Genomic DNA, 15,728 nt, shown 5'->3' with positions numbered 1-15,728 from the left:
ATTTTTTCAACAGCCATTCATTCCACTGCAGGATATATATTTGTAAATATATACATAATAATATGTGATTTATGCAGTGACCTATTGGGTAAACAGCTTACTTTAGTCACCCTGTAAGTCCCGTTATAAAACCCTGTTAACATGACTATGAATTCTAATGGTCAAGCCATGTTTTCTTTCTGCTTATCTTCTTTTACTTCTTCATCGTCTTTTTCCACTATCTCCTTCTTTTCACTCTCACCTTCTATCACCCTGTATCTCGGGTCCGAATTGCTTAATCAATCATTTAATTTTTTTAAGCTTAAGTTTGTTTGTGTAGATGTTAGAAGTGACCGAGAGTGCGATGACATGACTAGAATGAATGGACCTAATATAGTGATTCTTCGTAGCATGGATTCCTTGAGTTTATCTGACACAGCTGATTTTTAAAATTGTGATGCTGAACAGTGATAAAGGAAAACAAGAAACAAGTATCATTCACCCAGAAGTGATACAAGAAACACTAATTTGTAGTTATGTTCAGCTGAAAGGAACATTGTAGTAGCTGTGCAGATAACGATATATAGCTACGCAGGGACTTCATTTCAGCGTTTTTTTGTGAAGGTGTGTAGGCGAGAGAAGTGATCAAATATTTAGAAAAATGAGCTATTCTAGGGACGTTTTAAAACTATGACCGGACCTTTAAAGGTGTAATTTGGTAAAAAAGAAAAGAAGAAGAGAAATGCTGTCCTAACTGAGCCCCATGTAGCTACAACTTTCGGTTCAGCAATGAAGTTATTGGTCTATGAAGCTTGTGTAGGAATATCATGAATAGCGGAAAATAACGAACAAACGGAAATAATACGTTTCTAGTTGTTATCCGTACTCAAGTTCCACATACTTTTGGATCACAAACCATAACGCTAAAACAACTATAGGCCCTGGATTTGCAGCCATATTGAATATATGGAAAACACTCGTTTGCATCTTACCTATTAAGTAACAACCTTGTTCAAACTAGCTCTAGCGAGTGTCAGAAGGACAACTTTTATGGACAACAATAAATCAAAATCGTACAGGTATGGACTGAAATATAAGGCAATAGACAGCTTTGCAGAAAATAGAGAGAAGTAAAGATACTGACAGGGATGATCCGAAAGATTTATCAGTTGCTGGGTTTCCATAGCGCACCCAAATATGAATGATTCGATATTTACACACAGGAGATAAAAGGATATGTAAAGACTCTGACAATATCGTGTTTTTTTTCTTAACCATTTTTTGTTGATAGAAACTTAAAGCCTTAAGTTCTTCCTCGCTCGATTTCAACTTCATTTTGCATCATCTTAGTCACGCCATCACTGTGTTTAACAATATTTAGCCTTTTTCTGTTGCTAAACACCATGCAACTTATGTACCCTGTAATGCTAATCCCTTCTAGGCTTCCAAAATGACCACCCAGGGTAATGATAACGTCACTTGAGAAAGTTCTATTGAAGGAATAAAGTGCTGTGAGAGAATTGCGTGATTTTGCTTACGTCAAAATACTATAAATATTATAACTATTGTTATTTTTTTTGGCTCTATGTATTAATTAGTAGAAAATGCCACCTAATTCTATTAATAAATAATATTTAAACTCTACATGATTATTCTTTTGAAAATATATCTTAATAGAACAATAAATATCCAATAATCAAGTAACATACATACTTAAACAAAACTTCAAAGAAAATAAGCTCTGAGAAGGATCCGTCCCTTTCTCTTCTAGAACAAATGCAACAAAAGTACTTTACTCAAGTGAATTTAAAAGGAAATAGATGCATGTTGCTTCACTGGCCTCAGAGTCACCTTCTTGGGCAGTGAAGACGATCTTGTCTGACGCTCAGTAAGGGAAAGAGATTGAGAAATTGACCTTCATCAATAGGTCACAGACTGGCAGTGAAAGCCGTTTTTACCAGCTATGAAATGATCCCGAACAAGGATTCCGTAAGTGGAGGTGTTACTACAGCTGCATTTGTGAAGGAGGAGGTGGGCAGGATGGGGGTAGGGGTAAGGGGCAAAGTTAGAACTGCATATCTAAAAATGATTTCATCAGCAAAAGAATCACTTGCTGGGCAATGATGATGAATGATGCACAGTCGTAGGTTATATACCCCTCTTCCCCCACAACTGAGATCATGATACTGTTCTTAAGATTTTTTTTTTTCTCTTAACTTCGGAAATACTGTATGATGGATTAGATATTTAATATTATCGAGTTGGAGAGAAAACAAATCCATGCTAACTTTCTTTTTGTCGGCACCATAAAAACTCAAGAATTCAAAGGATAATCGATGGATTAAATTGCTTAAAAACTTCTATTTCAGTCATAAATAGAATAAATATTTCATATCACAATTTAGTTGGGGTGTCCATAAAGTCCAGATGGGGCGGAAACTTCGTCGGAGTCGTCGCTGCGGGCGCGTTTGCGGTCCTCCTCGGCGGCGAAGGCGATCTGGTCGAGGACGAACTGAGGGATCGGGTGGGGGAACTCGGGAGCCACTGGGAGGTGGTCACCTTGGGGCTGGAAGCCGTTCTCGTCAGCAACAAAGGTAAGGTGGATTTCAGTGCCGTCAGGAGCAGTGTACCTGTAATATACAAGTTGTATATTTTTAAGCATCCAGAAAATACAATGAAACAATATCAATTAAGCCAAATAAGTAGATATAAGGAATAGAGGCACCTTTAATACTCACGAGTATTCTCCAGCCTTGATCACAGCGTCTTCATCACCATCAGGTGATCCAGCCTGGGAGAAGCTGATGCCGTTGGCAGCTTCGAAGTCGAAGTTGTAAGTTCCATCTTCCTCGTGAACGCGGTCGTCCTTGAGGATTGGAACGAACTCACGCTCCTCGCTGGATGCAGCACGAGGAGCATCGTAGCTGTACTGAGGGGCGGCAACGGCCACGGCGGCAACACAGGCAAGGATCAGCTGTGGTGGTAAAAAGTATGTGGATTGAAAACTACAAGAAGTACTAAATCTTATACATAAAATAACGTTATCATTAAAAAAATCATTTGTATCCAAGAATATATCCGATAATCCTTTCTTTATGACCCAAATTTTGGTATTGCAAAACAGGAAGAGACCTCAATGCACTGCAAGTGATAATCAAGCTTCCCTCTTTTGTTCCAACCCAACAATAGTTACTTACGAACTTCATGGCGATGTCTCAGTGGTTACTGGTACTTGAAACTCCGGTAGCTGGACTTTTATAGATCAGATCGACCTTGCGATGATCGAAACGCCGGGGAAAAAGTGTAATAAAAAAGAGGAAATGTAAATACAGTACACTTCCGCTCCGACTTAACCGTCCCCTTCATAAATGTCATCCGTGCCTTGCCTTTAGTTTACCTCAATTTTCACTCCTGATGTGAGTTAGCTTGCACACAGACCTACACACGCATGTATATGTATGCATGCGTGTACATATGCAATATATATAGATATTATATATGTATTACATATATATGTATGTATGTATATATGTTTATACACTCTCTCCCATATATATATTCTTTTCTTTTAACGGTAGGTTCATGTCTGAGCCGCCGTGGTCACAGCATGATACTTAACTGTAGTTTTCATGTTGTGATGCTCTTGGAGTGAGTACGTGGTAGGGTCCCAGTTCCTTCCACGGAGAGTGCCAGTGGTACCTTTTAGGTAATCATTCTCTCTATTTATCCGGGCTTGGGACCAGCACTTAACTTGGGCTGGCTTGGCCACCCAGTGGCTATGCAGGCAATCGAGGTGAAGTTCCTTGCCCAAGGGAAACAACGCGTCGGCCGGTGACTCGAACCCTCGAACTCAGATTGCCGTCGTGACAGTCTTGAGTCCGACACTCTAACCATTCGGCCACCGCGGCCCCATCATATATATATATAGGTAGGTATATATATAGGTATATATATATATATATATATAGATATATGTACATATATATATATATATATATATATATATATATATATATATATATATGTATATATATATATATGATATATAAATAAAAAGAAAAATGAAACGTAACAGGAAAAGAGGAAAGTAAAAAAAATAATAATAAAAAAATAAAATGTGGCACCGGAACCTTTGCTCATCTTATGGATGTAACAATTTAAATATAAGAGCAAGAATATTCAAACGAATATATATATATATATATATATATATATATATATATATATATATATATATATATATATATATATATATAATATATATATATATATATATATATATATATATAATATATATATATATAAACACAAACACACGTATATGTATAAGTACAAAAATGTACTTGTGCCGAGCGAGTGCACACACACACACACACACACACACACACACACACAAACGCACACGCACACCCACAACACACACAGGCACATGCTCACGCACACGTACACGCACACACACACACACGCATGCACATGCACGTACACACACACACACACACACACTCACACACACACACACACACACACACACACACACACACACACATATATATATATATATATATATATAGAATATATATATATATGTATATATTATATATATATATATATATATATAATATATATATATATATATGTGTGTGTGTGTGTGTGTGTGTGTGTGTGTGTGTGTGTTGTGTGATAGAAAAATATCCGCATCAAGATTTGTTTAATATCCTTTTTTATAATGCAATTAAGTGCGACTTCAGAACGAATCATCAATTTATAGGAAATGAGGATGAATATACCATATGACACATATACCTCTGCCTCTTGGAAAATGTCAAAAGCTTTTACTGAATTGAATGTTAACGTTGGAATATATCACCTTAGCACTGAATATATAATTTCGCAGGATTCTTATTACACTTACACCATTTTACCGGTGGTGTCCCAAGCAATACAGATGCCAAAAGGGTATCTTGCAGCATAAACAAATATATTTTCCTATGGCTATATTACTTAAACTACATAACTCGTGTTCATGTTATATTATACGATCCATAACTGTCGTCTCGTATGAATTTTCTTTGTCAAATTAATATACTTCTCCCGTGCTAGATATTTACATAAAATATTGGTAGATCTGATTTGTATTATGTTTGGTTTTGTAAACCATGTTATCGATTATATATTATAATTTTTAAAGATTATATCGTACTTACTAGATATATAGTAGTGTGCATTTATGTTACACAAATAGTACATTTGTTCATTTCTGTGAATCTGTACACAAGTGTTTTCCACATGTACCGATAATCACACACACACAAACCGACATATTCAAATAAACAGCTATAGGCCTACACATACACATTCCATACATATATACACAATATACATATATTTATATATACACATATATATGGATATAAAACATCTGTTCAATGCTGTATGATCAAACATAATTTAATAGATGCTGTCTAATAGTATGTTTAAAGACAAATTCTATGAGCACTTTTGACATTTCTTTAGAAACAAAGAAATAATTGTTTGAATAGAAGATTGTGCGACCAAGGATAGGTAAAACACCGAATAAATGAAACATTCTATTTCAACCATAAATAGAATAAATACATAGTCGAAGTCAGATTTTAGTTGGGGTGTCCGTAGAGGCCGGATGGGGCGGAAACTTCATCGGAGTCGTCGCTGCGGGCGCGTTTGCGGTCCTCCTCGGCGGCGAAGGCGATCTGGTCGAGGACGAACTGAGGGATTGGGTGAGGGAACTCGGGAGCCACTGGGAGGTGGTCACCTTGGGGCTGGAAGCCGTTTTCGTCAGCAACGAAGGTAAGGTGAATTTCAGTGCCGTCAGGAGCAGTGTACCTGTAACATACAAGTTATCAGTTTAAAGCACCCAACACAATACAACGAAACAATATTAATTAAGCCGAATGAATTGATATAAATAATAAAGACTTAATACTCACGAGTATTCTCCAGCCTTGATCACAGCGTCCTCATCGCCGTCGGGGGATCCAGCCTGAGAGAAGCTGATGCCGTTGGCAGCTTCGAAGTCGAAGTTGTAAGTTCCATCTTCCTCGTGGACGCGCTCGTCCTTGAGGATTGGCACGAACTCGCGCTCCTCACTAGAGGCAGCACGAGGACCATCGTAGCTGTACTGAGGGGCGGCAACTGCCACGGCGGCGACACAGGCGAGGATCAGCTGTGGTCATAAGATGTACTGTATGTTACAAAGGGCCATAGCAAAACTATGTGCAAGGGTCTTTACTCATTTTCCTATATTTATCCGTCGAATCATTAATGCCAGTAGAATACTTTGTTTCCCATTGTATATAGACACTACTAAGGGTAAACAAGTGAGTTACATGAATATAATGTATTGCTTCACCAAGAACTACTTACGAATTTCATGATGATGGCTCAGTGATTACTGGTGCCTGAGACAAATTCATCTGATCTTATATAGTTCAGACCAGCCTTGCTACGGACAGGGTCCTGGCACAGCCCACTCTCCACAGCCGCACAGGCGTAACCTTCACCTTAGCTTTAAACATTATTACCCTGCAGTTAACTTGAACTATCTCTTCCTTCATCTCCTTTAACTAGAAATATATGAGATGGCTTCACATTGGAATTTATTGGATTACACACATATAACCAAACAAAATGGGGTATCTTGTTGCGTCTAAAGCACAAGTAATGTTGCAGACAAGAATATGCTGCAATTATACACGCTTCGATTTAGTCATTCTTTCAGGTAATCTGCACGTCTACAGTAAAGAAATAGAAAAGCTACAATTTAATTATCTTTGTTCTGACAAAACAATATTATGCATATTTGGAAGAGCTCATACATCTTATGTGAATAATTATTTATCTGTCTATCAGTAAATCTATCCATATATTTTTACATGTGTATACACACATCCACACACATACACATATACAAGCACACACACACATATAAATATATATGCATGTGTGTGTAGATAACATAGAGATATATATACACACATACATATATATGTGTGTGTGCCTATGAGTGCAGATGTGTGTTCATATATATAGCTGCACACACATGTATTTATATATAGACACATTTACACACACACGCACACACACATTACATATATTTGTATATATAAGACATTCTGAGGTCGAGAGGTCGAGTCAACTGTCAATGCGTTGTTCCCCTGGGCAGGAAATTTCGACTCGATTGCCTACAGCCATGGAGGTGCACAATCTAGTGGAATGCCACTTGGACGGTCCCAAGCCCGGATGAATGGGGAAGGTTGGTAGCAGGGAAGGGCATCCGGCTGTAAAAACGCAAGCTGCAACCATGAATAATTGCAAAACACCGGTGATCCCGCAGAAGATACGGGAAGAACGCCTGTAGAAAATATAAATGTATATATATATATAATACATGTATGCAAACATTCATAAATATTCATGTACACATGCAAATGAACATGTATATTGTGGTTCACTATGGCATTTTTATGTGTAATGATACATTAAACACTACTATTGCTAACGCAATCTCTCGAGACGTAAAAATATTGAAAACTACATTTTAGAGAAATAATCTTTCATTAGTACAGAACACAAGGTTCATAAACGGATTCTATCCACGCTGCCAAGCAAGAACAAAATATGTGAGCTTTATATGCAAGTGATTCATAAGTATGATTTGAAAAAAATATGAACAGGAACAAAGAATAACAAGGAAGCAATGGACGGCTGTGAAACAAGACAAGGGAAGAACACGCCTATATGGAAGGCCTTTTCGCTGTATTTCTTCAATATTGCGAAAAGGTCTGTAGTATCATCGATTGTTAACCTTGTCTTTCTTCGTTGTTTTGTTTACAACTTGTTTAGCACAAATTCTCTTAGGTATAATACTTTGTTGTAGCTTAATTGATATGCTACGCGTTTTCTACTACTTTCTATACGTCAGAGTGGTTGTAGTTCAGTCGATATGCAGAAATAGATGTAGATTAACTGACACGCAAAGTCATGTGTAGTGCATTTTCCAAGCAGAAACAATTGTAATTACAATGATTCAGATATTTTTTTTTAGTGTATAGCCGGGATTTCAGTATATCTACATGTATTCAGGACATGTCCATTAGGGCACACAATTTCTATAAACATTTACACTTATTTGGAGATCGATAGTATCTCTATAGTTGTTTCACTTCCCTTCCCACCTCGATTTTTGTCTGTTTCTCTTTATATGCGTGTATAATTCATTAATGAAACCATCGCAAGGTGCTTTTGCATTTATCATATCCCATTATATAATACTTTCTTTTCTTTGAAAATTGTTATCACTGCAGCCTTTTGCTGATATAGATATATAATCATACTTTCCGTTATTTTAACCCACACACCCAAAAAGACCAGAATTGTCTACTATAATCAAGGAAAATCAATAGATATCTACAGATACTAGAACACTAATATCGTGGCTTTCTTGAAAATTTCTGTGAGCATTTAGTATCAACGGCTATGCTCTTTTGGCTATATTTTATTTTTAGATATATTATAATGCCAGTGAAGGATTATGCACTTAGGGTTGGCTAAAACACCAGATTAGCTAAACATTCTATTTTGATCATAAATAGAATAAATATATTATGTCATAGTTTAGTTGGGGTGTCCGTAGAGGCCGGATGGGGCGAAAACTTCATCGGAGTCGTCGCTGCGGGCGCGTTTGCGGTCCTCCTCGGCGGCGAAGGCGATCTGGTCGAGGACGAACTGAGGGATTGGGTGAGGGAACTCGGGAGCCACTGGGAGGTGGTCACCTTGGGGCTGGAAGCCGTTCTCGTCAGCCACGAAGGTAAGGTGGATTTCAGTACCGTCAGGAGCAGTGTACCTGTAACATACCAGTTATCAATTTAGGCTTTATAAAAAGAATACAGTAAAGATACCAGTGAAGGCCAAATTAATTGAAATAAGGATTACAGACTTCCATTACTCACGAGTATTCTCCAGCCTTGATCACAGCGTCCTCATCACCGTCGGGGGATCCAGCCTGAGAGAAGCTGATGCCGTTGGCAGCTTCGAAGTCGAAGTTGTAAGTTCCGTCTTCCTCATGGACGCGGTTGTCCTTGAGGATTGGCACGAACTCGCGCTCCTCACTGGAGGCAGCCCGAGGACCATCGTAGCTGTACTGAGGGGCGGCAACTGCCACGGCGGCGACACAGGCGAGGATCAGCTGTGGTCATAAGATGTAAGGTATGTTACAAAGGGCAAAAGACATGTAATTAACGATCTTCACTCACTTTGATATTACTGTATGAAGACTAATCACTGAAATGTAGCTGTACCAGCCATCACTAAAGATGAATAATATCATCAAATAAACATTAATTTGCTCCACCATAAACTACTTACGAACTTCATTTTGATGCTGGCTCAGTAGTTACTGGTGCTTGACACAAAGACAACTGAACTTTTATACTTCAGGTCGGCCTTGCCACGGACAAGGTCCAGATATATTCCACATTCCACAGATGTAACCTTCGCCTTTAATTCAATCGTTTACCTTTTCGAACCATTTCTTTGTCACTTCGTTATTGCTTTGTGAAATCAATTCCTTAGATTTAATTGTTTTCCATTTTATGAATGGACAAAACAACAACAAAATAATCTTATAACCACACTATGTTACATAGAATTTGCTGCCATTATATATAATCGACTTATAAACTATTTACAGAGCCCCAGAGACTCGTACTCAAAATTAACGGTTGATAATATATATATATATATATATATATATATATATATATATATATATATAATATATATATATATATACATATATATATGTATATATATATATATATATATATATATATATATATATATATATACATATATATATATATATATATATATATATTACTTAGACAAACATACAGATATTCACACACACATATATGTATATGTGTGTGTACACACACATACATATATATGTGTGGATGTGTGTGCATACATATTTATATACAGTGAGAAATTGAGAGACTGAATAGCAGAAAAAGAGTAAGAGACAGAGGAGAAAGGGAAACATACACACACGCGCGCGGGCGTACGCAGATATGTGTATGCATCGTGTATTTATTGATGACCATAAACGTCCATCTACACGTTTCTCTCTTACTGTATACAATGCGGATCACGGTGACAAAACTCTGCTCTGGGCATCGTTTTCTGTTATACACCCTTCAGAATGAATCATAGTGCTAAAACCTACATTCTTCTTTAAGTCTTCGGAAGTAAACACTAAGATGCCTTGAGAAAGAGGTGGCAACTTGATCAGAGATCCCGCTGACACATTGCCTGCACTCTAGGCTTATCATCTAACCGGAAAGCAATACACACAGGCAAGCAGGTCAGTGTCAGGTCGCGGGACCAACCTACATTGATCAATATTTTACATCTACATAAGACAAACGGCGTTTCTGTTTAGTCACCGTGTTAATGGGTGGATATGGTACAGCATAAGATGGCGAGGCACTGCCTGGATTACGACTGTGGATTTGTGTGTTACTCTTCTGAAACAGTATATTTTTCCTCAACTTTGCATGTAGTCAGCAAACGTTCCTTTCATTAACAGATCTTGTATCACTGACAATATGAGTTTGAAGTTTTCTCCCATCAGTATATAGAAGAAAACCAGGCACGTGATCCATGAAAGACTTAGGCCTTTTTCTTTTCATCCGACTGTCTGTTTGCCCCACTCCCTCACTTTACCCCTCTCTCTCTTTCTCTACCTATCGTAATTATGCCACTGGTAAGAGCAAGATTTGTAACTTACTCAGAGAATCTCCATAACTATACTAACACACACATATACATACATACATATATACATAAATCTTAATGCAAACATACCCTTTCATTTTTGTTGAAAGAAAATCTCATTGTTATTACACGAATATATTTATCTCTCTCTCTATATATTCATATATAAGTATATATTTTTTCTATATTGTGTATCACAACTATATATGTATACATAAATATTTCACATACGGATATGTGTATATATGTATCTTCATATGTATATATGTATGTATATATGTGTGTGAGTGGGTGTGTAATTATACACTCCTCGTAAGATTCACATCTACTCACTATTGGAAATATCTTAAAACGAAGGGGATGATGTAAACCCCCACAGTACTATGTAAGAGACTGTCTAGTTAGGATCAGATGATCCAGATATTCTCTACCCATACCACAGCACTGATAACATGAGTTAATTGAAAATGGGTCTTAGAGAAAATGCGGGTCCCCCAGACGAAGAGATCATTGTACCAGCATAAAAAAAACATGCAACGAAGGTTAGGTAATACTCTACAATCATTTAAAATTCTATTCTGTGCATAAATAGAATAAATACATGGTTTATGTCTGTTTAGTTGGGGTGGCCGTAGAGTCCTGAAGGAGCGAAAACTTCATCGGAGTCGTCGCTGCGGACGCGTTTGCGGTCCTCCTCGGCGGCGAAGGCGATCTGGTCGAGGACAAACTGAGGGATCGGGTGGGGGAACTCGGGAGCCACGGGCAAGTGGTCACCCTGGGGCTGGAAACCGTTCTCGTCAGCCACGAAGGTAAGGTGGATTTCAGTGCCGTCAGGAGCAGTGTACCTGTAACAAATCATTTGTCAATTTAGGAATTATAGAAAGAATACAGTAGATATATCAATGAAGCCAAATCAATTGAAATTAGGTTTGCAAACTCCGTAATACTCACGAGTATTCGCCAGCCTTGATCACAGCATCCTCATCGCCGTCGGGGGATCCAGCCTGGGAGAAGCTGATGCCGTTGGCAGCTTCGAAGTCGAAGTTGTAAGTTCCATCTTCCTCGTGAACGCGGTTGTCCTTGAGGATTGGCACGAACTCGCGCTCCTCGCTGGACGCAGCACGAGGACCATCGTAGCTGTACTGAGGGGCGGCAACGGCCACGGCGGCGACACAAGCGAGGATCAGCTGTACAGTAATGTTACAAGAGATTACAGTCAAACGGTGATATATAAGGCACATCTCCCGAATGCATTCGGCGTCAGTCACCTTAAAGTTTGAATAAACTACTATTATAAGAACAATCAAATGCTCAAATTTGGTTTAAGTTCATCACGAATTACTTACGAACTTCATGATGATGGATCAGTGGTTACTGGTGCCTGAAACGATGTCAACAGAGCTTATATAGCTCAGACCGACCTTCCTACGGACGCCGTTCAGAAACACTGACGGAACCTTCACCTTGACTTTAATTATTTTCCTCTTCGATTTACCTCTTCCTCTCTTGCCCCACCAATTTCTTATAAAAAATATTTTTGATGAGTTTGTTCTTGTTCTTGTATTCTGTGAATGAACGTACTCTGCATTTAACATGACTTTAATGACCCAGTAGAAAATGGAAGTGTTTCATCCAGTGTTTCATCCAGTACAAAAGCATTGTTATACACAAGGGTATAATTCACACTATTATAATGTTTCAACTAATATATGATTTTTAAAGAGAGTTAAATGTTGATACATTTTATTTGCATTTTAGGGTAAGATGGCTTTCTTATTTTTAGAAAACGTATCCCTAAACTACAGTAAACTGAACTAATCCCTCTATAATGGATGTGCTCTCAATAATTTAACTGAATATATATCTGATACGCTTTTGGACATTACTGCAGTTATGGTAAAATTCTACTGACATGGCTCTTAGCAGACACATACTATACGTATACATGCACACACACACACACACACACACACACACACACACACACACACACACACACACACACACACACACACACACATATGTGTATATAGGCATATATATATATATATATATATATATATATATATATATATATATATGTATGTATGTATATATATATATATATATATATATATATATAATATATATATATATATATATATATATATATATATATATATATATATACATGTATATACATATATACATATGTATACACATGTATGTATTTATATATATGCATATTGTATTTATATTGTATTTATATATTCACACACACACGTACACACAAATACGCAAGTATATGCATATGTGTATAAATATTTCTTTCTTTATTTGTGTACATACATATATATAAGCATACACACACACACACACACACAACACACACACACACACACGCACATAATATATATATATATATATATATATATATATATATATATATATATATATATATATATATATATATATATAAAATATATATATATATATATACATACACATATATTTCACAAATCAAGTGAAACCTGATCACCATTCTTGATCGTGATCCATCCATCCTTCCTTCCCTTCTTCTACCCTGTGACTTGTTCTTCGTTCCTTCGTTCAACATATTCTAGAAGGAAACCGGGGACTACGAACCGGATTTAGTTTCTGGGTGTTTCGGTCCTACTTCCCCCCATTTAATGATTTTTCCTCTTGTTTCTTTCTCCGAACTTTGTCTTTTTTCCCCCCTCCATGACTGTTATAGAGCGTTTGTGTTTGGTAGTGGATTGAACAACATTGCTGCGGTTGTTGCCATAAAACTTTTCTTTCTAGGTGGATAACAATTTCAATTTAGACAGTGTGGATATGTAATGAACAATGTATGCATTAAACTGAACAGTGCAATGGATATGGCATGAAAATGATAATAAAAAACGGAAATTTCAAAGGAAGCTGGTATGGCCGCTATCATATTAGACTAAGAAAATTACTTAAATACCGAAGAGTTTTATTCAGTGATAATGGTGGGTGTGGGAAAAAAAAAAAAAAAAAAAAAAAAAAAAAAAAAAAAAAATATATATATATATATATATATATATATATATATATATATATATATATATATATATATATATATATATCAGAGGATTGTCAAAACATTGGACTCGACTGGTATTTTGTGGCTCTGAAAATTGATGCACAAAATTTACATTACAAGGTTAGAAGCATCTGAAATGTGAGCCTGGAGAAGACTAGACAAGGTGAAGGAGACGGGGTCGTTTTACAAATGCGGCTGATCTTGGGATAGTTGATCGAAAAGAAAACAAAAAACTGGACTGGTGACGCCCCCAAAAGAGAGGGAAGAATGAGACTGAGAGGAGAATGGAAGTCAGAGGCCGAAAGCAAGAAGGGTTTAGATGTTTAGCGATTGAAAGTGATGACGGTAGATATAGACAATGAATGCCTAGGATAGACAATGCATGCCTACATACATAAATCTCATATATACGCTTTAGATACACATATATACATGTATATGTACATATATATATCATATGTTATATATGCTTACATATACACACAAAATAACGTTATTTAAATAAGGTTGGGTAATACAGTGCAATCATTTATGGTTCTATTTTAATCATAAATAGAATAAATACATCATCAGAATTTAGTTAGGGCGTCCGTAGAGGCTGGATGGGACGGAAACTTCATCGGAGTCGTCGCTGCGGGCGCGGTTGCGGTCCTCCTCGGCGGCCTTTGCGATCTGGTCGAGGACGAACTGAGGGATTGGGTGAGGGAACTCGGGAGCCACGGGCAAATGGTCACCCTGGGGCTGGAAACCGTTCTCGTCAGCCACGAAGGTAAGGTGGATTTCAGTGCCGTCAGGAGCAGTGTACCTGTAACATACCAGTTATCAGTTTAAAGCACCCAACACAATACAATGAAACAATATTAATTAAGCCAAATGAATTGATATAAACAATAAAGACATCCGTAATACTGACGAGTATTCTCCAGCCTTGATCACAGCATCCTCATCGCCGTCGGGGGATCCAGCCTGGGAGAAGCTGATGCCGTTGGCAGCTTCGAAGTCGAAGTTGTAAGTTCCGTCTTCCTCGTGAACGCGGTTGTCCTTGAGGATTGGCACGAACTCGCGCTCCTCACTGGACGCAGCACGAGGACCATCGTAGCTGTACTGAGGGGCGGCAACTGCCACGGCGGCGACACAGGCGAGGATCAGCTTGAATAACAGAAATTTGCAACTTTACAGCGTCGCATAGGAAACATAAACTGCACTTATATGGCTAATCAAAAACATATGGTATTCGATCTATTAGTTGGAAGGCATGCGGAACACGCACACACATATTTGGGAAAAAAATATTGAGCCATCTTGATGTCAAGAACAAACAATGCTGATGCACACACGAATCGAAGAAATACACAGAGATCTTGTCAAAAGTTACTTACGAATTTCATGATGATGGCACAGTGGTTACTGGTGCTTGAGAAGAAGTCAGCTGATCTTATATACTGTAGTGTATTCCGACCTTGTCACGGACAAGGCCCCTAAAATCTCTCCACAGCCACAGACGTAACCTTTACCCTCAACAGTTCTGTTTAACATTTCCGTTCGTGAGCCAATTTTTTTAGGAGGGGGGGGGGGGTACCTTTTTCACTGAAGTTTCACGGTTATGAATGTCTTTTGCATTCAAATGTCCACACATTAACGCACACGCACACGTGCCCGCACACACGCACACGTGCCCGCACACACACACACATGCATGTATGTACATAAATATATACATGCATGTATATACATAAATATATACATGCATATATACAATATATATATATATATATATATATATATATATATATATATATATATATATATACATATATATACCTGCAATATATACACACTACGTTACTACGGGACTACGTTACCTTTT

At 37.6% G+C, this 15,728-nt stretch overlaps 5 protein-coding genes across 5 annotated transcripts; all 5 read right to left on the bottom strand.

The window, feature by feature from the left end:
- Nucleotides 1–2,322: 2,322 nt before the first annotated feature.
- LOC119576923 (cuticle protein CP14.6-like) lies at nt 2,323–3,212 on the bottom strand. Its single transcript, XM_037924573.1, has 3 exons — nt 3,177–3,212; nt 2,718–2,953; nt 2,323–2,609 (listed from the first exon to the last, which is right to left on the bottom strand). The coding sequence occupies exons 1-3, from the start codon at nt 3,183–3,185 to the stop codon at nt 2,381–2,383; spliced, it is 474 nt and encodes a 157-aa protein (XP_037780501.1). The 5' UTR covers nt 3,186–3,212; the 3' UTR covers nt 2,323–2,380.
- A 2,342-nt stretch (nt 3,213–5,554) lies between these two features.
- Nucleotides 5,555–6,443, bottom strand: LOC119576922 (cuticle protein CP14.6-like). Its single transcript, XM_037924571.1, has 3 exons — nt 6,382–6,443; nt 5,946–6,181; nt 5,555–5,841 (listed from the first exon to the last, which is right to left on the bottom strand). Exons 1-3 carry the CDS (start codon nt 6,388–6,390, stop codon nt 5,613–5,615), a joined length of 474 nt encoding a protein of 157 aa, XP_037780499.1. The 5' UTR covers nt 6,391–6,443; the 3' UTR covers nt 5,555–5,612.
- A 2,134-nt stretch (nt 6,444–8,577) lies between these two features.
- LOC119576920 (cuticle protein CP14.6-like) lies at nt 8,578–9,416 on the bottom strand. The gene is made up of 3 exons (XM_037924569.1): nt 9,382–9,416; nt 8,967–9,202; nt 8,578–8,860 (listed from the first exon to the last, which is right to left on the bottom strand). The coding sequence occupies exons 1-3, from the start codon at nt 9,388–9,390 to the stop codon at nt 8,632–8,634; spliced, it is 474 nt and encodes a 157-aa protein (XP_037780497.1). The 5' UTR covers nt 9,391–9,416; the 3' UTR covers nt 8,578–8,631.
- A 1,938-nt stretch (nt 9,417–11,354) lies between these two features.
- On the bottom strand, nt 11,355–12,158 carry LOC119576921 (cuticle protein CP14.6-like). The gene is made up of 3 exons (XM_037924570.1): nt 12,141–12,158; nt 11,746–11,981; nt 11,355–11,639 (listed from the first exon to the last, which is right to left on the bottom strand). The coding sequence occupies exons 1-3, from the start codon at nt 12,147–12,149 to the stop codon at nt 11,411–11,413; spliced, it is 474 nt and encodes a 157-aa protein (XP_037780498.1). The 5' UTR covers nt 12,150–12,158; the 3' UTR covers nt 11,355–11,410.
- Nucleotides 12,159–14,412: 2,254 nt separating this feature from the next.
- Nucleotides 14,413–15,267, bottom strand: LOC119576918 (cuticle protein CP14.6-like). The gene is made up of 3 exons (XM_037924568.1): nt 15,241–15,267; nt 14,775–15,010; nt 14,413–14,666 (listed from the first exon to the last, which is right to left on the bottom strand). Exons 1-3 carry the CDS (start codon nt 15,247–15,249, stop codon nt 14,438–14,440), a joined length of 474 nt encoding a protein of 157 aa, XP_037780496.1. The 5' UTR covers nt 15,250–15,267; the 3' UTR covers nt 14,413–14,437.
- Nucleotides 15,268–15,728: the final 461 nt, after the last annotated feature.

Source organism: Penaeus monodon, chromosome 9, assembly GCF_015228065.2.
Source record: "Penaeus monodon isolate SGIC_2016 chromosome 9, NSTDA_Pmon_1, whole genome shotgun sequence".
NCBI lineage: Eukaryota > Metazoa > Arthropoda > Malacostraca > Decapoda > Penaeidae > Penaeus > Penaeus monodon.
This window is presented reverse-complemented; position numbering and strand designations above follow the sequence as displayed.

What these genes read in the sequence shown, in the direction of transcription:
- LOC119576923 (XM_037924573.1), bottom strand. An exon ending in ATCAAGGCTGGAGAATACTC is followed by an intron (nt 2,610 to 2,717) that starts GTGAGTATTAAA and finishes TGTATATTACAG; the next exon opens with GTACACTGCTCCTGACGGCA.
- LOC119576922 (XM_037924571.1), bottom strand. An exon ending in ATCAAGGCTGGAGAATACTC is followed by an intron (nt 5,842 to 5,945) that starts GTGAGTATTAAG and finishes TGTATGTTACAG; the next exon opens with GTACACTGCTCCTGACGGCA.
- LOC119576920 (XM_037924569.1), bottom strand. An exon ending in ATCAAGGCTGGAGAATACTC is followed by an intron (nt 8,861 to 8,966) that starts GTGAGTAATGGA and finishes GGTATGTTACAG; the next exon opens with GTACACTGCTCCTGACGGTA.
- LOC119576921 (XM_037924570.1), bottom strand. An exon ending in ATCAAGGCTGGCGAATACTC is followed by an intron (nt 11,640 to 11,745) that starts GTGAGTATTACG and finishes GATTTGTTACAG; the next exon opens with GTACACTGCTCCTGACGGCA.
- LOC119576918 (XM_037924568.1), bottom strand. An exon ending in ATCAAGGCTGGAGAATACTC is followed by an intron (nt 14,667 to 14,774) that starts GTCAGTATTACG and finishes GGTATGTTACAG; the next exon opens with GTACACTGCTCCTGACGGCA.